Raw genomic sequence first — 23,010 nt, 5'->3', positions numbered from 1 at the left:
GGTGTTAACAAGCAAAGATGTCACTTTGAGGACTAAGGTGCACCTGACCCAAGCCATGATATTTTGAATCACCTCATATGCATGTGAAAGCTGGACAATGAATAAGGAAGACCAAAGAATTGATGCCTTTGAGTTATGTGTTGGTGAAGAAAATTAAATATACTATGGACTGCTAGAAGAACAAACAAATCTGCCTTGGAAGAAGTACAGCCAGAATGCTCCTTAGAAGCGAGGATGGCACGACTTCATCTTGTGTATTTTGGACATGTTATCAGGAGGGACCAGTCGCTGGAGAAGGACATCATGCTTGGTAAAGCAGAGGGTTAGTGAAAAAGAGGAAGACCTTCAATGAGATGGATTGACACAGTTGCTGTAACAATAGGCTTAAACATAGCAGCGATTATGAGGATGGCACAGGACCGGGCAATGTTTCCTTCTGTTGTACACAGGGTTGATATGAATAGGAACTGATTCAATGCCACCTGACAACAACATAAACTTAAATATGTCACAATTTTGGAACCTGTTGCATTTCAAAAAAATGGAAGTGTCTCAGGTATCTCTTTACCTTTTAAAACGGAAGCCTGTTGAAAACAAATTATAATGCAATATACAGCATTACAAGTAGTAGCTGAATTCGAAGTTCTTTACTCCATGATTTCTTTAAAAGCTACACAAAAACTAAATGACTGTAAGAGAAACCAAGTGCTGAAACATTCACAGGTAAGGCAAATATATTTTATGGATAACCTTAACTAGTTTATACAATGAAATGAATATTTAGTGCTTCAACGGTATCTGTGGCTTACTTTTGTATATACTTTTAGTTCATTTTGTACGTCTTGGCGTGCTTGGCTTTCAATCATCTCAGTTTGCAGAGAAACGACCATCTTTCCAATATTTTCTGATGCTGTTGTAATAGCTTCCAAATTTTTTGTATCTGTACTGACTGGTCTTAACTTTTCTAATTTTATTTCTTCATATATTTCATTCCATATTTCTCCAATCTGTGATAACAAAGTTTATGTTTATAATTAACCAGAAGTAAATAATACCATTTTAGGTAATCCTTTGTTTAACACTTACAACAACAACAAAAAAAAACAAAACTCGTTGCTTCCAAGTTGATTTCGACTCACAGTGACCCTACAGGACAGAGAACTGCCACCACATGGTTTCCAAAGAGTGGCTAGTGTATTCGAACTGCCAACCTTTTGGTTAGCAGCCGAGCTCTTAACCACTGTGCCACCCGGGCTCCAAAAACACTAGTAAGTATTAATAATTTATTTTAATAAAGTAATTATTTATTTAATTCTAGTTCCTAGTGCTCTGTAAAGAAAAGAAACTATATATTTAAAAATTTGGTTAAGCTTCTGAATAGCTCTATGTCAATAACATTCATCTTTCATAAACTAATAATTAGAAAATATCTGATCAATTAATGGTATGTCTCCTGAACAACTCTATGGGCAGTATCAGATATAAAATGGAAAATAAAAGCAACACAGTATGTGGATCATTGCTCAAAACTATAAATAGATTTTTTCTTTCCTATTTTATTTTTGCCAGATAAAATTTTAATAGCAAAGTTGTAAAGAAGGTACTCACTTTAAAATCAAGATATCTATGTATGATACAAAGCGTGACAAAATCCTCCGCAGATAAGCCAGGCAAATTTTCAAAATCTAAACAAAGTGTATAAAAAGGCAATTACTTCAACAGAGCAAGTGATTCCAAGAAGTATATATCGATCATAAAAACAGTGCAAACAGTCACTTTTGATTTCACCTTGATTTATGAAAAAGCTATATTTGTGAGCACCTGGCTTCCTCCTATATAGCAAACCTCTGTCAGGCTATCCTTATCCAGTCACCTTTTCTTTCTGTGCTGTGGTCAGACAATGGTGTTGTACTTTTAGAAGCAGAAGAGTGGGGGATTTTTTTTTTCTTTATAGGAAGCAAGGACTTTAAAAACTCAGTTGATTAGACTTCTGGTACTTCGGCCTAATTATTTAATATTTCTTAACCTTGGGTGCACACTGGAATTACCTGGGGAACTTTAAAAAATACTGATGCCTGGGCCCTACATGCAGAGATTCTGATTTAATTGGTCAGGGGTGCAGTCTGGGCTTTGAGGTAGCAGTGGGACATGCATTTATAGTATAAAGGAATTTTATTCATCATGTTCGAAAAACAGATCACAAACCAAAGTCAACTGGCATATTCAGCCAAATAGAGAAGCTCTCGTGATTTTGATGAGTTACTTCTTACCTAGTTTGCCCAACACAGCATAAATTTTTGCTCTGATATTCTCAGCAACATCCATAACTGCAACCGTAGGGCAGTTGGCAGGCAGTGGCATGACTTTTTGTTCTTCTTGAAAACTAGTAAATAGAGGTTTCTTTGTATCTAATCATTGGATATCATGAAAACACAGAAGTTAAAACAATAGGAAATAAATGCTAAATTTTGAGATTTTAATCTACACAACATAAAATATGTAGAAATATTAGCACAGAGTAAAATTATGCCTTGTACATGGTTATTCTTTTTAAAGTTAGCAATTATTTATTTCTCCCCCATTTTGTGGCCAAATGGAAAGTTTTCCATTTTATTGTTTGTAATATGAAAATTTTGAAAAATTACTCTAAAAAGTAAAAATTTTGTTGTAAATACCTTTTCATTTTGAGATCCAGAAATTAAATAATTTCACTTTCAGAATGATGTAGCCTCCTTTGCTTTAGTTTACTGTATCTTGTAAAAAAAATTCACTGCCTTGGTGACTTGATTCCGACCCATAGCTAGAACTGCTGACCTTTTGGTTAACAGCCCTGTCACTTAACCACTGTGCCACCAGGGCTCCGGTTTACTATATAAAGACAACAAACTACATAGTATACTACAGAGTATACTATAAATATAACAACTCTTTTATGATGTTGTAAATCAAAACTCAGAAATTAAAAAATAGAAACAGAAATTAAAAGTATTTTCACTTAAATAATAACAGAATTTAAATGAAACTAAGAATTTTAAAAGGTTTAGAAAATATAATGTAGCATTGTAGAATATATGAAAGGATAATTATAAGTCCCATTAATTTAGAATCCAGGAATTAAAATTTAGGAACATTTGAGTTTATTTTTATTTAGAAAATAATTTCTTCTCTCATAGTAAAAAATAATTGTGTAAACAAATATCAGCAAGGATGTACAAAATACTATAAAAACTGTTTTCAAAGCACTCTATTTACATCCCAAAATTTTATTGGTAAATGAAACATTACTCAATACCTGCATAAGTAAAAGGGAGCCCAAAGAAATTTCTTCAGGAGGTACTGTTAGTTTTTTTGTGTTAAAGAATATAATCAAATACCATTTCTTAACAATATTCTATAAAAATATGAACCTGCTAGTAATTTACTTAGTTTTTTCCTAATCACTCAGAATTTATGATTGCAAGTTTTCAAACCCTGTGAAAGAACTTTAGACAAAGGGGTGACAGTCCTCATACTCTCCAAGTGTCTTTTAAAATTCTCTTTTGAAGATATTCATGGAATTGCATCGGCCAACAATTACAGATACACTTACCTATTATCTTCCCATTTTTATCACGCTTTACTCCTAGTTCTTTTTCTTCTTTTCTCCACAATTTAATTAAAAGGCTAGCAGCTGTCTGGTTCTTCTTCCCTCGCCAAGCATTGACATGAGCTGTAGTTTTGGGATTATCACAAAATTCAACCATTATTCCAAGTATTAGATTACAGAATTTTTTTTGGTTCAGCTACAGAAAGGAAACAGAAAAGGAAAAAAGTTGCAAGAAATATTGCCTTCAAAAAAAAAAAACTTGCATTATGAATAAATTACTTCTAAATGTTTGCCTTATAAAACTCTGAGTCTAATTAAATAAGATTTGGAACAACATCCTATAAAGGAGATGCCCACTGTAATGAGTACATTTTTAAATATTAGAAATTCAAAAGGATAAAAAGGAAACAGATTCAATACAGCCCTGAGGCAGTCTTAAACAAATGTCATGACCAAAACTGTAATTAATTTTTTGATTTGGAGAAGGGAGATTTGCAAAAACAAGTGAAGGTGTTTAAGTGCGGCAAGGTCAACAGTGTTATATACAGTGCACTGTAATTATAGGATCTTTCAAATTTACATGCTTTATTCTAGTCTGTAAAGACTTTTATTAGCTATAACTTCATTGCTATTAAGAAAATAACTAATGGTGGCTGCAAGTCATAGCCACATACAAAAATAAAACAAATCAGGTATAATTTTATAAATATTTTGAATACCAGCAGCCATAAGAAAGCACTTACGGAAAATTCTTATTATCAAGCATATTTTCTTTGTTTTTCTACAACTAGTTTTCACCAAACCAAAATTTAGGTATAAAAAATTCCATCCAGAGCAACGGCTTCCACATAGTAATGGTTTCTACGTGAAATACTTCTTGTTGACTAATTTTTATAGTTTACTGCTAATAGAATATGGCAAAGGAAACATGTAATGTTTTGTTTGTATTGCAACACATTATCAATTTCCTCTTATAAAATGAAGGGTATTACCTGCATCAGAGGGTTAGTATGAAGAGTTACATGAGATTGCCTGGCACATAATAAGCCCACAATAACACTCAGCCATTATTAGCAATTATTATCAGTGCACACTAAATAAATATTTAAACAGAATGGTAATAATCAGAAGCTTTGAGTTTTTATTCCTGTACTTTATTTTCTAGAGAAGGAGGCAAATGACAAGGACCAAGTTGATATAAAAACTTCATTAAAGCAAACACAGGAAGCAGCCCTAGCCCACAGAAGTGACCTCGGGGGAAGCCCAGCCAGTGCACGAAGGCAGCGCAGCGACGCGGCTGACAGGAGGAGAAGTTACCAGGAGGCAGTGACTGGTTTTGGAGCCTGGAGTGCAGCGTCCCAGCCAGGGAACCTTGGTGCTCGGCTTTGGACTGGGAGCAGAGGAACTAACCATGGCTCCTGAGACAGCGCAAGCATGGGACGCAGGCCTGACCCTCAGGGGCAATCTCTACCCAGCCAGTGCACACAGTCCACGTGCCCCTTGGGAATCTCAGATAAAACAGTCATCCCAGCAAGATAAGAAACTTTGTCTATATTCTGGGGTGCTACTCTCTCCTATCTATCTGATCCCTCCCCTCCCCTTCCCAGGCAGCTTCATTAACATTGGAATTTCCTGGGCCAGAGAGTGAAGTGCTCTGTGGATTTTTTTTTCTTTGTTTGTTTTGTCTTTTCCTAATCCATTCTTCTGGCTTGAGAGAAGCAGCTACAAAAAACCCAGGGACCAAGAATCCTTCCCTGACTTCCCAAAATTGGACTAAAAATACAGAGCCAGCTCCAGCCAAGCATTTGAGATCCACAGTCTCGGGCTTTCATCCCTACAGGGAACAAGGTGGCTATTATAATGCAAAGGCAATTCTGATAGGGATCTCACTGTAATTGTTTTAGTGGATTACTGGAAAAACAAGTTTCCCAGGTCTGATATCTCCACCTATTAAACAGAGCCCTCACTGACCCACAACAGGGAACTGAGGGCTGAAGCTCCACCCAAACCACCTAACCTCCTGCCACAGGGGTCTGAGGATAGTGATATCTACCAATCTGTAGAGGTACATGCACTGGGTGCCTAAGGTACAGCTGCAGAGCCCACCAACCAAAGTGCTTTAGGAATAGAGACACACCTACCTCACTGGCACTTGGGGGAAGCCTGTCAGCATCCTGCCCCCCCGGAATGTGACCCCCTGCTGCTACTAGAATCTGGTGCACACAACTATCACCACTACTCCTCTAAGCGAATAGGTGACAGTCTACCTCACACACTTGGTGACCCAAAATCAGATTCCACTCAAGAATAGTGAATGGACTCTTAGGCTTATATTTCTGGTAATGGCCCAAACCAGCTGGTAAGAGGACACAAGTCATTCAAAGCCTACAACAATCAAGACAGCGCAATCTAGTAGCCCATTTACGTACACTGAAAGAAAACAAAACAAGATAAGTCTCAGTGAGCAAATATAAAATAAACCATTACAATATCTTATAGATGGCTCAGGGACAACAGTCGATATCAAACCACGTAAAGAAGCAGACCATGATTGCTTCTACAACTCCCCAAATTAAAGATTCAAAATCTTTCCCAAATGAAGATACAATCCTGGAATTGCCAGATACAGAATATAAAAAACTAATTTACAGCATGCTTCAAGACATCAGGGATGACCTCAGAAATGAAATAAGGCAATCTACAGAAAAAGCCAAGGAACAAACTGATAAAGCAGTTGAAGAAATCAAAAAGATTATTCAAGAACATAGTGGAAAAATTAATAAGCTACAAGAATCCATAGAGAGACAGCATTCAGAAATCCAGAAGATTACAGAATTAGACAACTCAATAGGAAGTCAGAGGAGCAGAACTGAGGAATTGGAATGCAGAGTGGGGCAGTTGGAGGATAAAGCAATTGACACCAATATAGCTGAAGAAAAATCAGATAAAGGAATTAAAAAAAATGAAGAAACCCTAAGAATCATGTGGGACTCTATCAAGAAGAATAACTTGTGTGTGATTGGTGTTCCAAAACAAGGAGGGATAACAGAAAATACAGACAGAATAGTTGAAGATCTGTTGGCAGAAAACTTCCCTGACATCACGAAAGACAAAAGGATAGCTATCCAAGATGCTCATCGAACCCCATTTAAGACTGATCCAAAAAGAAAATCACCAAGACATATTATCATCAAACTTGCCAAAACCAAAGATAAAGAGAAAATTTTAAAAGCAGCCAGGGATAAAAGAAAGCTCTCCAACAAAGAAGAATCAATAAGAATAAGTTCAGACTACTCAGCGGAAACCATGCAGTCAAGAAGGCAATGGGATGACATATATAAAGCACTGAAGGAGAAAAACTTCCACCCAAGGATCATTTATCCAGCAAAACTCTCTCTCAAATATGAAGGCGAAATTAAAACACTTACAGATAAACACAAGCTTAGAGAATTTGCAAAAACCAAACCAAAGCTACAAGAAATACTAAAGGAAATTGTTTGGTCAGAAAATCAATATCATCAGATAACAACACAATACAAGGTCACAGAACAGAACATCCTGATATCAACTCAAATAAGGAAATCACAAAAACAAATTAGATTAATTTTAAAAAGAAAAAAATACTCAAAACAGGGAATCATTGAAGTCATTATGTAAAAGATCACAATAATCAAAAAGAGGGACTAAATACAGGAGGCATTGAACTGCCAGATGGAGAGGAAAACAAGGCGATATAGGACGATACAAGTTAGGTTTTTACTTAGAAAAATAGGGGCAGATATTAAGATAACCACAAAGAGGTCTAACAATTCCATAACTCAAAATAAAAACCAAGAAAAACATAACGACTCAGCAAACATAAATTCGACTACTAGGAAAATGAGGAACATACAATTTACAAAGAAAAACATCTCAGCACAAAAAGTAAGTGGAAAAATGAAATTGTCAACAACACACACAAAAAGGCATCAAAATGACAGCACTAAACACATTCTTATCTATAATTACACTGAATGTAAATGGACTAAATGCACCAATAAAGAAACAGAGAGTCTCAGACTGGATAAAGAAACATGATCCGTCCACATGCTGCCTACAAGAGACACACCTTAGACTTAGAGACACAAACAAACTAAAACTCAAAGGATGGAAAAAAATATATCAAGCAAACAACAATCAAAAAAGAGCAGGAGTAGCAATATTGATTTCTGACAAAATAGACTTCAAAGTTAAATCCACCACAAAGGATAAAGAAGGACACTACATAATGATTAAAGGGACAATTGACCAGGAAGATATAACCATATTAAACATTTATGCACCCAATGACAGGGCTGCAAGATACATAAAACAAACTTTAACAGAACTGAAAAGTGAGACAGACACCTCCACAATTACAGTAGGAGACTTCAACACACCACTTTCGGAGAAGGACAGGACTTCCAGTAAGAAGCTCAATAGAGATACGGAAGACCTAATTGCTACAATCAACCAACTTGACCTCATAGACCTATACAGAACACTCCACCCAACAGCTGCAAAATATACTTTTTTTCTAGTGCACATGGAACATTCTCTAGAATAGATCACGTTAGGTCATAAAACAAACCTTTGCAGAATCCAAAACATCGAAATATTACAAAGCATCTTCTCAGACAACAAGGCCATAAAAGTGGAAATCAGTAACAGAAAAATCAGGGAAAAGAAATCAAATACTTGGAAACTGAACAATACCCTGCTCAAAAAAGACTGGGTTATGGAAGACATAAAGGAGGGAATAAAGAAATTCATAGAATGCAACGAGAATGAAAACACTTCCTATCAAAACCTCTGGGACACAGCAAAAGCAGTGCTCAGAGGTCAATTTATATTGATAAATGCACACATACAAAAAGAAGAAAGAGTCAAAATCAGAGAACTGTCCCTACAACTTGAACAAATAGAAAGTGAGCAACAAAAGAATCCATCAGGCACCAGAAGAAAACAAATAATAAAAATTAGAGCTGAACTAAATGAATTAGAGAACAGAAAAACAATTGAAAGAATTAACAAAGTCAAAAGCTGGTTCTTTGAAAAAATTAACAAAATTGATAAACCATTGGCTAGACTGACTAAAGAAATACAGGAAAGGAAACAAACAACCTGAATAAGAGATGAGATGGGCCATATCACAACGGACCCAACTGAAATTAAAAGAATCATATCAGATTATTACAAAAAATTGTACTCTAACAAATTTGTAAACCTAGAAGAAATGGATGAATTCCTAGAAAAACACTACCTACCTAAACTAACACAATCAGAAGTAGAACAACTAAATAGACCCATAATAAAAAAAGAGATTGAAATGGTAATCAAAAAACTTCCAACAAAAAAAAAGCCCTGGCCCGATGGCTTCACTGCAGAGTTCTACCAAACTTTCAGAGAAGAGTTAACACTACTCCTACTAAAGGTATTTCAAAGCATAGAAAATGACGGAATACTACCTAACTCATTCTATGAAGCCACCATTTCCCTGATACCAAAACCAGGTAAAGACATTACAAAAAAAGAAAATTACACACCAAATCCCTCATGAACATAGATGCAAAAATCCTCAACAAAATTCTAGCCAATAGAATTCAACAACATATCAAGAAAATAATCCACCACGACCAAGTGGGATTTATACCAAGTATGCAAGGCTGGTTTAATATTAGAAAAACCATTAATGTAATCCACCATATAAATAAAACAAAAGACAAAAACCACATGATCTTATCAATTGATGCAGAAAAGGCATTTGACAAAGTCCAACACCCATTTATGATAAAAACTCTCAGCCAAATAGGAATTGAAGGAAAATTCCTCAACATAATACAGGGCATGTATACAAAGCCAACAGCCAACATCACTCTAAATAGAGAGAGCCTGAAAGCATTTCCCTTGAGAACGGGAACCAGACAAGGATGCCCTTTATCACCGCTCTTATTCAACATTGTGCTAGAGGTCCTAGCCAGAGCAATTGGGCTAGACAAAGAAATAAAGGGCATCTGGATTGGCAAGGAAGAATTAAAATTATCTCTATTTGCAGATGACATGATCTTATACACAGAAAACCCTAAGGAATCCTCCAGAAAACTACTGAAACTAATAGAAGAGTTTGGCAGAGTCTCAGGTTACAAGATAAACATACAAAAATCACTTGGATTCCTCTACATCAACAAAAAGAACATCGGAGAGGAAATCACCAAATCAATACCATTCACAGTAGCCCCCAAGAAGATAAAATACTTAGGAATAAATCTTACCAAAGATGTAGAAGACCTATACAAAGAAAACTACAAAGTACTAGTGCAAGAAACTAAAACGGACCTACATAAGTGGAAAAACATACCTTGCTCATGGATAGAAAGACTTAGCATAGTAAAAATGTCTATTCTACCAAAAGCCATCTATACATACAATGCACTTCCGATCCAAATTCCAATGACATATTTTAAAGTGATGGAGAAACAAATTACCAACTTCATACGGAAGGGAAAGAAGCCCCGGATAAGTAAAGCATTACTGAAAAAGAAGAAGAAAGTGGGAGGCCTCACTCTACCTGATTTTAGAACATATTATACAGCCACAGTAGTCAAAACAGCCTGGTATTGGTACAACAACAGACACATAGACCAATGGAACAGAATTGAGAACCCAGATATAAATCCATCCATGTATGGGCAGCTGATATTTGACAAAGGCCCAGTGTCAGTTAATTGGGGAAAAGATAGTCTTTTTAACAAATGGTGCTGGCATAACTGGATATCCATTTGCAAAAAAATGAAACAGGACCCATACCTCACACCATGCCCAAAAACTAACTCCAAGTGGATCAAAGACCTAAACATAAAGACTAAAACGATAAAGATCATGGAAGAAAAAATAGGGACAACCCTAGGAGCCCTAATACAAGGCATAAACAGAATACAAAACATTACCAAAAATGACGAAGAGAAACCAGATAACTGGGAGCTCCTAAAAATCAAACACCTATGCTCATCTAAAGACTTCACCAAAAGAGTAAAAAGACCACCTGCAGATTGGGAAAATATTTTCACCTATGGCATCTCTGACCAGCACCTGATCTCTAAAATCTATATGATTCTGTCAAAACTCAACCACAAAAAGACAAACAGCCCAGTCAAAAAGTAGGCAAAGGATATGAACACGCACTTCACTAAAGAAGATATTCAGGCGGCTAACAGACACATGAGAAAATGCTCTCGATCATTAGCCATTAGAGAAATGCAAATTAAAACTACGATGAGATTCCATCTCACTCCAACAAGGCTGGCATTAATCCAAAAAACACAAAATAATAAATGTTGGAGAGGCTGCAGAGAGATTGGAACTCTTATACACTGCTGGTGGGAATGTAAAATGGTATAACCACTTTGGAAATCTATCTGGCATTTTCTTAAAAAGTTAGAAATAGAACTACCATAGAACCTAGAAATCCCACTCCTCGGAATATACCCTAGAGAAATAAGAGCCTTCACACAAACAGATATATGTACACCCATGTTTGTTGCATCACTGTTTACAACAGCAAAAAGCTGGAAGCAACCAAGGTGTCCATCAATAGATGAATGGTTAAATAAATTATGGTACATTCACACAATGGAATACTATGCATTGATAAAGAACAGTGACGAATCTGTCAAACATTTCATAACATGGAGGAACCTGGAAGGCATTATGCTGAGTGAAATTAGTCAGATGCAAAAGGACAAATACTTTATAAGACCACTATTATAAAAAAAAAAAAAATTTTTTTTTTTTTTTTTAAGTTCTTGAGAAATAGTATAAACTGAGAAGAACACATTCTTTTGTGGTTACGAGAGCGGGGAGGGAGGGAGAGTGGGAGAGGGTTATTTACTGATTAGTTAGTAGATAAGAACAACTTTAGGTGAAGGGAAGGACAATACTCAATACAGGGAAGGTCAGCTCAACTGGACTGGACCAAAAGCAAAGAAGTTTCCAGGATAAACTCAATGCTTCGAAGGTCACCGGAGCAAGGGTGTGGGTTTGGGGACTATGGCTTAAGGGGACTTCTAAGTCAATTGGCATAATAAACTCTATTATGATAACATTCTGCACCCCACTTAGAACTGTGGTGTCTGGGGTCTTAAATGCTAACAAGCGGCCATCTAAGATGCATCAATTGGTCTCAACCCACCTGGATCAAAGGAGAATAAAGAACACCAAGGTCACAGGATAACTATGAGCCCAAGAGACAGAAAGGGCCACAGGAACCAGAGACTTACATCATCCTGAGACCAGAAGAACTAGATGGTGCCTGGCCACAACTGATGACTATCCTGACAGGGAACACAACAGAGAACTCCTGAGGGAGCAGGAGAACAGTGGGATGCAGACCCCAAATTCTCATAAAAAGACCAGACTTAATGGTCTGACTGAGACTAGAAGAATCTTGGCGGTCATGGTCCCCAAACCTTCTGTTGGCCCAGGACAGGAACCATTCCCAAAGACTACTCATCAGACATGGAAGGGACTGGAGAATGGGCTGGAGAGAGATGTTGATGAAGAGTGAGCTACTTATATCAGGTAGCCACTTGAGACTGTATTGGCATCTCCTGTCTGGAGGGGAGATGGGAGGGTAGAGAGGGTTAGAAACTGGCAAAAGGGTCACGAAAGGAGAGGCTGGAAGAAGGGAGCGGGCTGACTCACTAGAGAGAGAGTAAATGGGAGTATGTAGTAAGGTGTATATAAGCTTACATGTGACAGACTGACTTGATTTGTAAACTTTCACTTAAAGCAGAATAAAAATTATTAAAAAAAAAAAAGAGGATTAGGGTGGGATTGTAACAGCACCCTTACTCAGGTCACTTCCCTGATCCAGTGTAAAGGGAGCTTCCCTGAGGTGTGGTCTGCACCACCTTTTCTCTCTCAAGAGATAAAAGGGAAGGGAAGCAAGCAGAGAGCTGGGGACCTCATACCACCAAGAAAGCAATACCAGGATCAGAGTATGTCCTTTGGACCTGGGGTCCCTGCCCCTGAGAAGTTTGTCAACCATGCGAAGATTGAGGACAAGGACCTTCTTGTAGAGCCAACAGAGACAGAAAGCCTTCCCCTGGAGCTGATGCCTTGAATTTGGACTTTTAGCCTACTTTACTCTGAAGAAATAAATTTCTCTTTGTTAAAGCCAAAAAAAAAAAACTTCATTAAAATGTACTTGTAATTAACTTGACTGGTTCAATTCATATTAAGCCAATCTAATAATAATAATCATAATAACAGCAAACACTTATATAGCAATGATATGCATCAGACATCATTCTAACACACACACACACACACATTCTGCACACTTAACCTTCCCACTAGTACTATGAAGTAGATACTGTTACTATCCCTGTTTTACGGATGGAGAAACCGAGGGACATGGTTTTTAAATAATTTGCCCAAGTTACACAGCTAACAAATTCTGGAGGCCTCAGTCAGATTGGCTTCAGCCTATCCTCATAACCACTCTGCTATTTGGCCTCTCCTCCCAGTTGTTTTCATACCTTTCCATCAAAGAAACACTAAAGGCAAAGGACAGTGAACAAGTGGGAAATGCCTTTGAGGCCTTCTATCCAGTCTTAAACCTTAGTGTAAACTTTACATTATTTAATTTTTCTATGTTTAATATAACACCTCACTTCCAAATCTTTAACTAAAAGGGATGTTCCAGCCAAGATGTGCCAGGTTAATTTTGTGACTTTGGGAATTCCCTGACACATCACCACATGCCTCTGGGTATAGCTATACCCTAGTCAGAGAAACATTGTAAGCCACACCATCTAGTCCTACATTGGCAGCGCTAGACATACATCCCCTTGTATTATGTTCAATTTTCTAAACTTTCCAAGGGTTTCTGGTTATGATTCATTCCTGTTTATCAAGATGGATTATTATCATTATTATTCACTTATTTTTTATATGTGGTGTTTTGTATTAGTGTTTGCTCTCTTATCTCTAGAACTAATTTTCTTTCAGGAAGTGAAGGGACACAACTTCTGTACATCTGCTAAATCGAAGTATGTTTGTTATTTGTTATTCTGTTAATAAAATCAATGACGGTAGCAGTCACAGGCAGCGACATGGCTAGAACTCTGTGTGAGAATCTTCCAAAATGTTACTGACACAAAATTAAATTTTTCCTCCCACATCATCTTGACTATGGACCCCACTTAGAATTGAGGCTAGTAGGGATTACTTGAAAGATCAATGAGGGTCTTTGACATTATTCTCAGCTGTTAGATGGCAACAATCTTTACTGACAGGCTTAGTATGCTCACCTCTGCTCATTCAGTAAAACCATGGTCCATGACATACTAGACTTCTTAACTTTACCTCCCAACTATATATGGTTCTCAAAAAATGCTTATCTTTGTCCTTCCGGCTACTGTGGCTCTTAACTTTTAATACCAGAGGGAAAACCTAGAATTAATTTGTAAATGACTGGGGATTTTGATATGTTCTGGTATTTTGCTGACTGCTTCTTAGAAGGTTGATAAAGTACAAAGGGGGCAAAAAAAAGAATCCTCTGCTAGAATGTGTTTGGGAACATTGATCTAAAAAAAGGGATTTCTTAACGAGAGGAATTTTCAGAGCCTTCAATATGCTAATGCATACTATGAATGTCCAGGAGGTATTCTGTTTAAAACGATACACTTAAACATGACTTGAGCTACATTTACCCCATGGGTAAAGCAATCTACTGCTAACCAAAAGGTTGGTGGTTCAAAGCCACCAGCGGCTTTGCAAGAGTAAGATGCGGCAGCCTGCTTCCATAGAGATTTACAGCCTTGGAAACCCTATGGGGTCGCTGTGAGTTGGAATCGACTTGACAGCAGTGGGTTTGGTTTTTTGGTTTTATTCATAGAAGAGTGTTCTGTGGTATTCATTGTGTAAAGGATTAATAAAAAATACCTTTTGTCTTACAGTTGTTATAAGCGTACTTACTGCTAGTAAATCCAAAAGGAGAAAAATGCCTTCTTTTTCAAGAAAGTAATCCTCGGAGGGATAACATCCCAAAATGCAGCACCTTAAATAAAAAAAGGAAGTTATTCATTAACAAAGATTTACTGTTAAACTCAATTTGCAGAGCTTTCTATCAAAAAGAATGTTTTCAAAGAACGTTTTCATTCTCTTAAGTAACCAATAGTTTAACTTTAAAAAAAATAGAACTTTGAAGAAACTTTTAATTTCAACTCTTTTTAAACCAATATCAATGAATTCTTTTTCATAATTACCTTTTTTTCCTACACATGCACTATTCTCCTTATCTCTCATGATATTATTTTAAAATTTCCACTCTGATTCTCTATTGTTTCTTCAAGGCTTATCTGTTCACTGTCTTCCTTCCATGATATTGGTGTGCCTCAAGCATTTGATGAATCTTGATTACACTGCATGTTTGCAGCTGATATTATTTGCAAAAGTGTCAGTTGCTTACCCCTGTGCAGCTCACGTGGAGTGAGGGATTGAAGGACTTGCCTGAGATACTTTCGTTATTTTCCAGCGTGGAGGGTTAAACAAGCTCTTGCTGGTGGTGGTGGCAGGGTGGTAAATAGCCCTGCCGGGGTTCACTGCCTGTCTCCTCTCCCTAAACATGGCTCCCACTGGGAAAAAAGAGACTACTGTCTCTGCCTCCTGCCTCATGATAGTGATAATGGTGGTGGTGGTGTTAGGGATTGGGATGTGCTATGGACTGAATTGTATCTTCCAAAAAGAAATGTTGAAGACTTAATCCCTATACCTGTGAATGTGACCTCGTTTGGGGAAATAGCGTTTTTCTTTGCAGATATTATCAGTTAACCATATTATTCTGGAGTGGGGGGGGGGGTCCTAATTACTTCTGAGTGCTGTCTTATAAAAAGGGAGGCACACACAAGGAGAAGACAAATGCCATGTAATGAAGGAAGCAGATGCATCTATAAGCAGTAAAGGAATGCCAAGGATTGCCAGCAGCCACCAAAAACCTGGAGTCGTGGAACAGCTCCTCTCCCAAATGTTCATAAATAGTAGAGAGGATAAACTGTGGAATACTACACGGCGATTAAAATTAACAAAATACTGCTATACTGAACACGTTTGGAAGAATCTCATAAGATGGAGTGATAGAAGTTAAGACAAAAGAATACATCCTATATGATTTCATTAATTCATAAGCAGGCAAAACTAATTCATGGTATTAGAAATCAAGATAATGGTTCCCTTTGGGGAAAAGGAAAAGGATAGGGATATGAGGAGGATTTCTGGGTATTACTATATTCTGTATCTTGATGGGAAACGCTGGTGGTGTAGTGGTTAAGTGCTACGGCTGCTAACCAAAGGGTCAGCAGTTCGAATCCGCCACGTGCTCCTTGGAAACTCTGTGAGGCAGTTCTACTCTGTCCTATAGGGTCGCTATGAGTCGGAATCGACTTGACGGCACTGGGTTTGGTTTTTTTTGTTTTTGGTATCTCGATAAGGATGGTGCTTGTGAAGGTATTTTGTGATAATATATCCATAATTAATGAATATTTCTGGATGTATATAATATTTCAATAAAAATTAAAACTATTTCAATATTAAAACTACATCATATTTCAATAAAATTAAAACTAAGACAAAAAATTGGGAAAATGCATTTAAAAAAACACATCAACTATAAGGATGTAAGTGATAAACCTGGACTAATTATACTTAATAGTGCCAGGAAAATAATTATGCATTTACTAGGCTCCAAAAAAGAAGAAGAGTTACATTTTGGACAGAGTTATTTTTAATGTTGCTAATAGTATTTCTGAATGCCCTAGGATATTATGTATTTGTAAGCAAATCAGCAACAGGAGCACGGGTCTCTTAAAGATATTGCCTGTCCTCAAGTTGGAATGCTATAAAGCTATGGACTTGTTTCTAGTACAACAGACACACAATGACTTAGGCTTCATTTATTTATTTGCTACTTCTACCTAATCTCTTACCCATTGGGATGTGAAGTTGTGTATAACAAAACACATGTAAATAAAACCATTAGTCTAATAATATTTCTTAGTACGACTGTGATGCATTAGATAAAGAAGGGATTAGGAAATATCAAGACATCTTCTGCAGCTACCTCTGGATCTAATATATTGCTAGACAGCAAGGATAGCATTCATCAATACTTATCTCTCAATTTTTTATGCTTTGGCCAGTAAGAGTTTACTCTTGAAACTTTAAAAAGACCAGATATCATCTCTTCTCTATAGTAACAAACTAGATAGCTGATTAGCCTGATTGTCTATATATATTTATTTATTTTAACAGTTAGTAAACACATTGCTTTATGACATTGGTTAACAGCCCCACAACATGTCAACACTCTCCCTTCACAACCTTGGATTCCCTATTACCAGTTTTCCTGTCCCCTCCTGCCTTCTAGTCCCTGCCCCAGGGCTGGTGTGCCCCTTTGGTCTCGTTTTGTTTTATGTGCCTGTCTAATCTTTGGCTGAAGGGTGAACCTCAGGAGTGACTTCATTCCTGAGCTAAAAGGCTGTCCAGGGGCCATACTCTTGGAGTTTCTCCAATCTCTTTCAGGCCAGTAAGTCTGGTCTTTTTTTGTGAGTTAGAATTTTGTTCTACATTTTTCTCCAGCTCTCTCTGGGACCCTCTATTGTGATCCCTGTCAGAGCAGTCAGTGGTGGTAGCTAGGCACCATCTAGTTGTACTGGACTCAGTCTGGTGGAGGCTGTGGTAGTTGTGGTCCATTAGTCCTTTGGACTAATCTTTCCTTTGTGTCTTTAGTATTCTTTATTCTCCCTTGCTGCCAAAAGGGTGAGACCAGCAAAGTATCTTAGATGGTTGCTCACAGGCTTTTAAGACCCCAGACACTACTTACCAAAGTAGAATGTAGAACAATTTCTTTATAAACTATGGTATGCTTATTGAACTAGATGTTTCCCAAGACCATGGTCCCCATAGCCCTCTGCCCAGCAATTTGGTCCCTCAGGAGTTTAAAGCTTCCATGACCTTGCCTTATACAAGTTGTGCTGGTTTCCCCAGTTGTCTGTGTATATTTGGGTAAGAGTTGAGTAAGTCAACTCTCTGTATAAACAAAGAACGTGCAGTAGGTAAATTTAGTTACTTGATCTCACGGAAAGTAATATTAATCAGACTGCCTGATTACAAGTGCAGTTCTCATAAATTCCAAGCAGAGAGAACAAAGGAAATGTGTTGGCTTTTAATAGTATCAGAAAATCAATTAATTTTCTCCTCGAGACAAAAATTTGTTAAATTAACGCTTAAGAAAAGCAGTATTTCTGCCCTTAGGAATGCTAAAAAGTTTAGGATATAATATTGATTAGAAAATACCTAATCAATATGTTTACAACTCTTTGAAGAGAAGAATGAGGAATTCAGCAGTCTTTAAATACAAACAAAAATACTGTATCAGTAATAGTGGATGCTTGTGTTTACCCTAGACCAGGCCAAAGCAGAATGGGGTCAAAGCATGAAAATAAAAATTTAAGTTTAGACACAAGAATGGTTTTGAATTTGAGTGATAGACAAGATTACTTTCCAAAGGACATTAGTGTCATTTTTGGACTATCCAAAAAAAAGACATAGAAAGAGCTATCTTCTTGGCATAGTTTGAATAATGAAAATTGGCATACATAGCTATAGAGGTAATTTTCTTATACCTCTATAAGGTTCTATCTAACTTGGTTACAGTAATACTCACCAGATGCTGTCCAATGTACTAAAAAGAAGTACATTATAGCCTAATCCACTCTGTAACTTCTTGGGGTCTGTTTTCATTACATGAAGAATTATATCTACTCCTTCAGTTCCAAAAATTTCCTGTTTGAGAAGTTTATTTAAAATTATTTCTTGAAATAAATAAATAGTCCCTTCCTTTGCCTCTCATTCTGTCCCCTAAAACTGTTTTTCTACCAGAAAAATATAACAACACTATGAGGGAAACAGTTTTTAATACAAAAATTTTTTGAACTTGTTCTCAGGAATTTAAGAAAAATTACTATAAGGCTAATCATTTTAGGAGAGAGAGTCAATCAACAATTAATGTCCTTTTACATTTCTTGTTTTTATTCTTTTTAAAAAAATCAACTATAAGACCTGCCGCATGATTGTCTTTCACATTATAATAGATGTAGTCCAGCAGCATGTCAGATGAATATCAGGCAGCAACAACTGATTTCAGAGGCTAAAATCCTATCATGGAATATTTTCTAATGCTCCCAAGAGAGAAATAAATACACAAATAGTAGTTAAAAACTTTTATAACTTATATGAAGTCATAACCAGTTTTTATTTTTCCTTTACCAATTATCATTCCCACTGCCTCGATGTTTAGTTCTGGGGCTCAGTAAACAAGATTATGATTATTTTTCTAGAAGAGTAAAAGTACAGGGTGGTGTAATATAAGGAGAACTTGTATCAAAGCTTGGAGCAAAGTATGGAATCACCATTCCTGTGCCTTCCCCGAAAATATCTTCATTGGAACCATCATATTTTTTATTTTTATCTTTCCAATTTCTTCTCTTGCTATTGTTATCAATCTCTGAGACTCAGAATTTGTTAAGGAGTTAAAAAAGATCAGAGGCTATTAAGCTCTTGTTTTAATTTTTAGTGCTAGATATGAACCCAATTCAAATAAAAAAAAATTTATAATCGTTCATCTCACTTTGGAAAACTGTTTGGAAAAGTGTCTTAAAAAGTTAAACATATACCTACCTTACGACCTGGCAATTCCACTCCTAGGTATTTACCCAAGAGAAATGGAACATATGTCCACAAAAAGACAGTGAAAAAATGTGCACTGAAGCTTTATTCACAATAGCCCCAAATGGAAACACTCAATGTCCATCAATGGGAGAATGTATAAATACATTTTGGTATATTCATACTATGGAAAACTATTCAGCAATCAAATGAAATGAACTATTGGTACATTCAGCAACATGAATCTATTTCAGAAACTTGATGCTGGATGACAGAAACAAACACAAAATAAATACTGTGTGGCTCTGTTCATAAAAAGTTAAAGAATAAAGGGATAGAAATTAGAAAAGTGGTTGCCTGGAGATGGGGGGATGGCTGGTAAGTGGTATACGGAACTGTATATATAGGGTGATGGCGATATTCTATCTTTTGTTTGGGGTATTATTTAAATGGGTGTACAAACCCAGTAAAAATTTAAAAAATGGGTTATACATTTGCCAAAACTCATTGAACTACATACTTAAGATATGCACATTTTACTTTAATGTAATTATACTCCAATTATAAAGAAAGACTATTAAATTAATTTTTTATAAGATTAAAGAAAACATTAGCAATCACTAAGAAAATATTCAGAGTGTTACGTGATTGGGAGATCTGAATAAAACGTTGATTCACAGGCATACATACCTTCCCATGAATGTGATGTTCACAAAGGCCAGATAAGGTAAGTAATATATCAGACTGAATTTCCAAAACGATAGACTCTTCCTTTTCATTAGGCTTGTTTATTGTACTTTTAAAGATTCCTGGTATGAAAAAGTATAAAGAATATAAAGTTGTCGGACACCGTATTTTTATTTTATCAATTACTGTTTGAAAATCCTTTCTAATAAAATTTCCTTAGCTGTACGAACTATTTTCTCTCTCTTTTACTGTTGCTGAAAATACACACCTCAAAACATACACCAATTCAATAACCTGTACAATTCAGTGACACTGATTACATTCTTCAAGACGTGCGACCATTCTCACCCTCCTTTTCGGAATTGTTGCTCCCCCACTGGCAAAAACTCACTGCCCCCTAAGCTTCCTATCTAACCTTTTGAGTTGATATTGTAAATTTGATCCCATATAGATAGTTCTTTTAAGGAGCACAACGCTCAAGGCAGACATTCTTTACTAATTAAGCTAAACTAAACCAAGAACCGTTTAAAAGGTGGTATTTTCACTGCATATTTATTTAGAAGCTGTGGGGAGAAGGATGGATTCTTGGAGCTCTCAATACAATCAGTAGCCCCATATATACAGTACAGAATTAATTAATGGGATGTCATTAAAAGATGCTTTAACAACCAGATACTTTGCCCTAGCAACAAAGCTTTGTTTAGAAATCAGCAGATTCATGAGGCAGAGATGACAGATTTTGGAAATACATAACCAAAATGCTGGACCGCAACGTGCTTTTCTTCTTCTCACAGTTAACATTTTTAAACAAAGGTGGAACACCTCCCTATGTGTGTTTTCTACTCCTGTTCTTTCTGCATCCTTTCCTAATGTCTGTCTGCAGATGTCTTTAGGTAGCAGTATCTCCGTGTCCTTTAAAATCCCTCCCTTACTTCTAATCAAAATGAAAATGGACTTGATAACAGCTTGTTACTTACTGATGGAATAATATTCACAATAAAACTTCACCTAAAAAGTGAATTTTCCTTTGAGCTTTAAATGAGGAACAAAAGTCATTTTTCCTCTGGTAAGAGTTATTGTCATTAGCATGGAGGTACAGAGCTATGTTCCAAAGTAGAAAAAAGGGTCATGGAAATGACACCCTGTCTCCACAGCTGGCCTGCCAGGGACTATTCTTGGACCTGTTAGAATGAATTACAACTGGGCAATCAGACCCTAGGGAGACTTGCTGAGGCTGCTGGAGGCCCAGGGCAGGGGCATGCCATAGAAGGAGGAATCCATGTTCCTTTATCAGGAGAATCTACTAGAAATCCAACCTGGCTAGCCATAGGTTTGCTTCTCCTTTCTGGAGTATCTCATTCTCCTTCCTGCCTGGGAATAGGCATGTAACTTTCCCTGCTACTCAAAACACATTATGTTATTACTGAATTATTTTCTTTATACTTCATTACCGTTTAACTCCCTGCCTTTCCCTCTATTTGTTTTATTCTTATCATTCTATATATTTCTCTCAGATTATCTTCCTAGAATAGAGCATTGTATACATAGTTTTCCTGATCAAAACCTTTAATGGCTCCCTATACCCAAAGACTAGGAAGCTCGAACTCTGTTGTCTGGCATTCCAAACTCTTTCCAGCTTGGCTTCTGACTATACAGTTGACCTTATCTCACATTATTTATCTGCATAAAACTTTGACTCTAGTTAAGCCAGCTCTGAACACATTGTCCCACGTATATTTCAGTACCACATCTCTGCTCTTGCTGTCCTCCTTGCTCGAAAGGCCATTTCTTTTCTCTCTGGAAACTACTCTTATCCTCAGACCTCAACTCAATAAAGGCTCCTACTATGACTGCCCAGCCTTCAAAATTAACCCAAGCCTCTTAGTTTCTGTGTTACCTACTCTGCATACTAGTCATCAGGTGCCTAGCTGATGGTGCAAGGTAATACATGCTATGTTTCTATGACGTACATCTTTTTTTTAATTCAATCCAAGGGCAAGGCCCACAGCACCCTGCTCTATACATCTTTGTAACCCCAGTGGCTAGACAGAAGGTATATAAACATTTACATTTATAATGCAATTACTATTTGTTGAGTCCATTACTACTATAAAGTCTACTGTTAGATTAAATAAGACAGGACCCTTGCCTTAAAAAAAAAAAAAAAAACACATGATAAAGATCAGCTTATTTAAAGTTAAGGGGAAAAGGTCATAAGAAGAGAAGAACCTTTGCTTGCTGTCTTCCCTCTTTTCTGCTCCACTCCCCAGCTCAGATAAGGTTAAGACTTCTTTCTGAACACACGGAAAATTATATTTCCTAGACTTCCTTCAGTTAGTCTGGGCCTTAAGACTGAGTTCTATGGATTCATGGAAGTGATAAAATCTACTTCCAGGTTTGGTCATCCTAAGTAAACTTATCAAGATGGTGAATGTTTTTGCCTAGATCTCATTTCAATATCCTCTTTTTCTCCATTAGTGTTATTAATGGAAGGCACTAATAATGTAAGAGTAGGCATTTTGACTTAAGAGGTGGAAGAGTCTTTAAATAGGCACCTGTACTTGACACCAAGCAATTAATACCACAAAGGCAACCATTTATTCATAAGGTCATCTGTGAATATTAATGTGACTGAAATCATTCTTACCTTTCAAAGTCAGGAAGGGTGAGAGCTGAGGAACTATACACTTTTTTTTTTTTAAATTAACAAAAGGGAATGTAGATTTTGTTTAGTGGTACTGAACTTTATAGTGGGCTAATATGTATGTGGAAGCCCTGGCGATGCAGTGGTTAGGAGCTCAGCTGTTAACTAAAAGGTCAGCAGTTCGAATCCACCAGTTGCTCCTTGGAAGCCCTATGGAGCAGTTCTACTCTGTCCTACAGGGACACTGTGAGTTGGAATTGATTCAGCAGCAATGGGTTTGTTTGTTTTTTGAATATGTATGTATTTGGGGGATAAAATAACTTGGCATAACTGATTCTAAGTTGAAAAT

At 36.7% G+C, this 23,010-nt stretch overlaps 1 protein-coding gene across 1 annotated transcript in view; it reads right to left on the bottom strand.

Moving 5' to 3' along the window:
- Window positions 1-23,010, bottom strand: part of CFAP69 (cilia and flagella associated protein 69) — a 69,043-nt gene that overhangs the window by 6,081 nt on the left and 39,952 nt on the right. Inside the window, exons 14-20 of the mRNA XM_003406981.4 lie at window positions 20,021-20,139; window positions 18,330-18,448; window positions 14,585-14,666; window positions 3,590-3,782; window positions 2,271-2,408; window positions 1,609-1,685; window positions 810-1,007 (exon numbers count right to left, since the gene is read on the bottom strand). Of these exons, the coding sequence (XP_003407029.1) occupies window positions 810-1,007; window positions 1,609-1,685; window positions 2,271-2,408; window positions 3,590-3,782; window positions 14,585-14,666; window positions 18,330-18,448; window positions 20,021-20,139 (926 nt within the window). The remainder of the gene's footprint in view (window positions 1-809; window positions 1,008-1,608; window positions 1,686-2,270; window positions 2,409-3,589; window positions 3,783-14,584; window positions 14,667-18,329; window positions 18,449-20,020; window positions 20,140-23,010) is intronic.

Source organism: Loxodonta africana, chromosome 8 (assembly GCF_030014295.1).
Source record: "Loxodonta africana isolate mLoxAfr1 chromosome 8, mLoxAfr1.hap2, whole genome shotgun sequence".
Lineage (NCBI taxonomy): Eukaryota > Metazoa > Chordata > Mammalia > Proboscidea > Elephantidae > Loxodonta > Loxodonta africana.
This window is presented reverse-complemented; position numbering and strand designations above follow the sequence as displayed.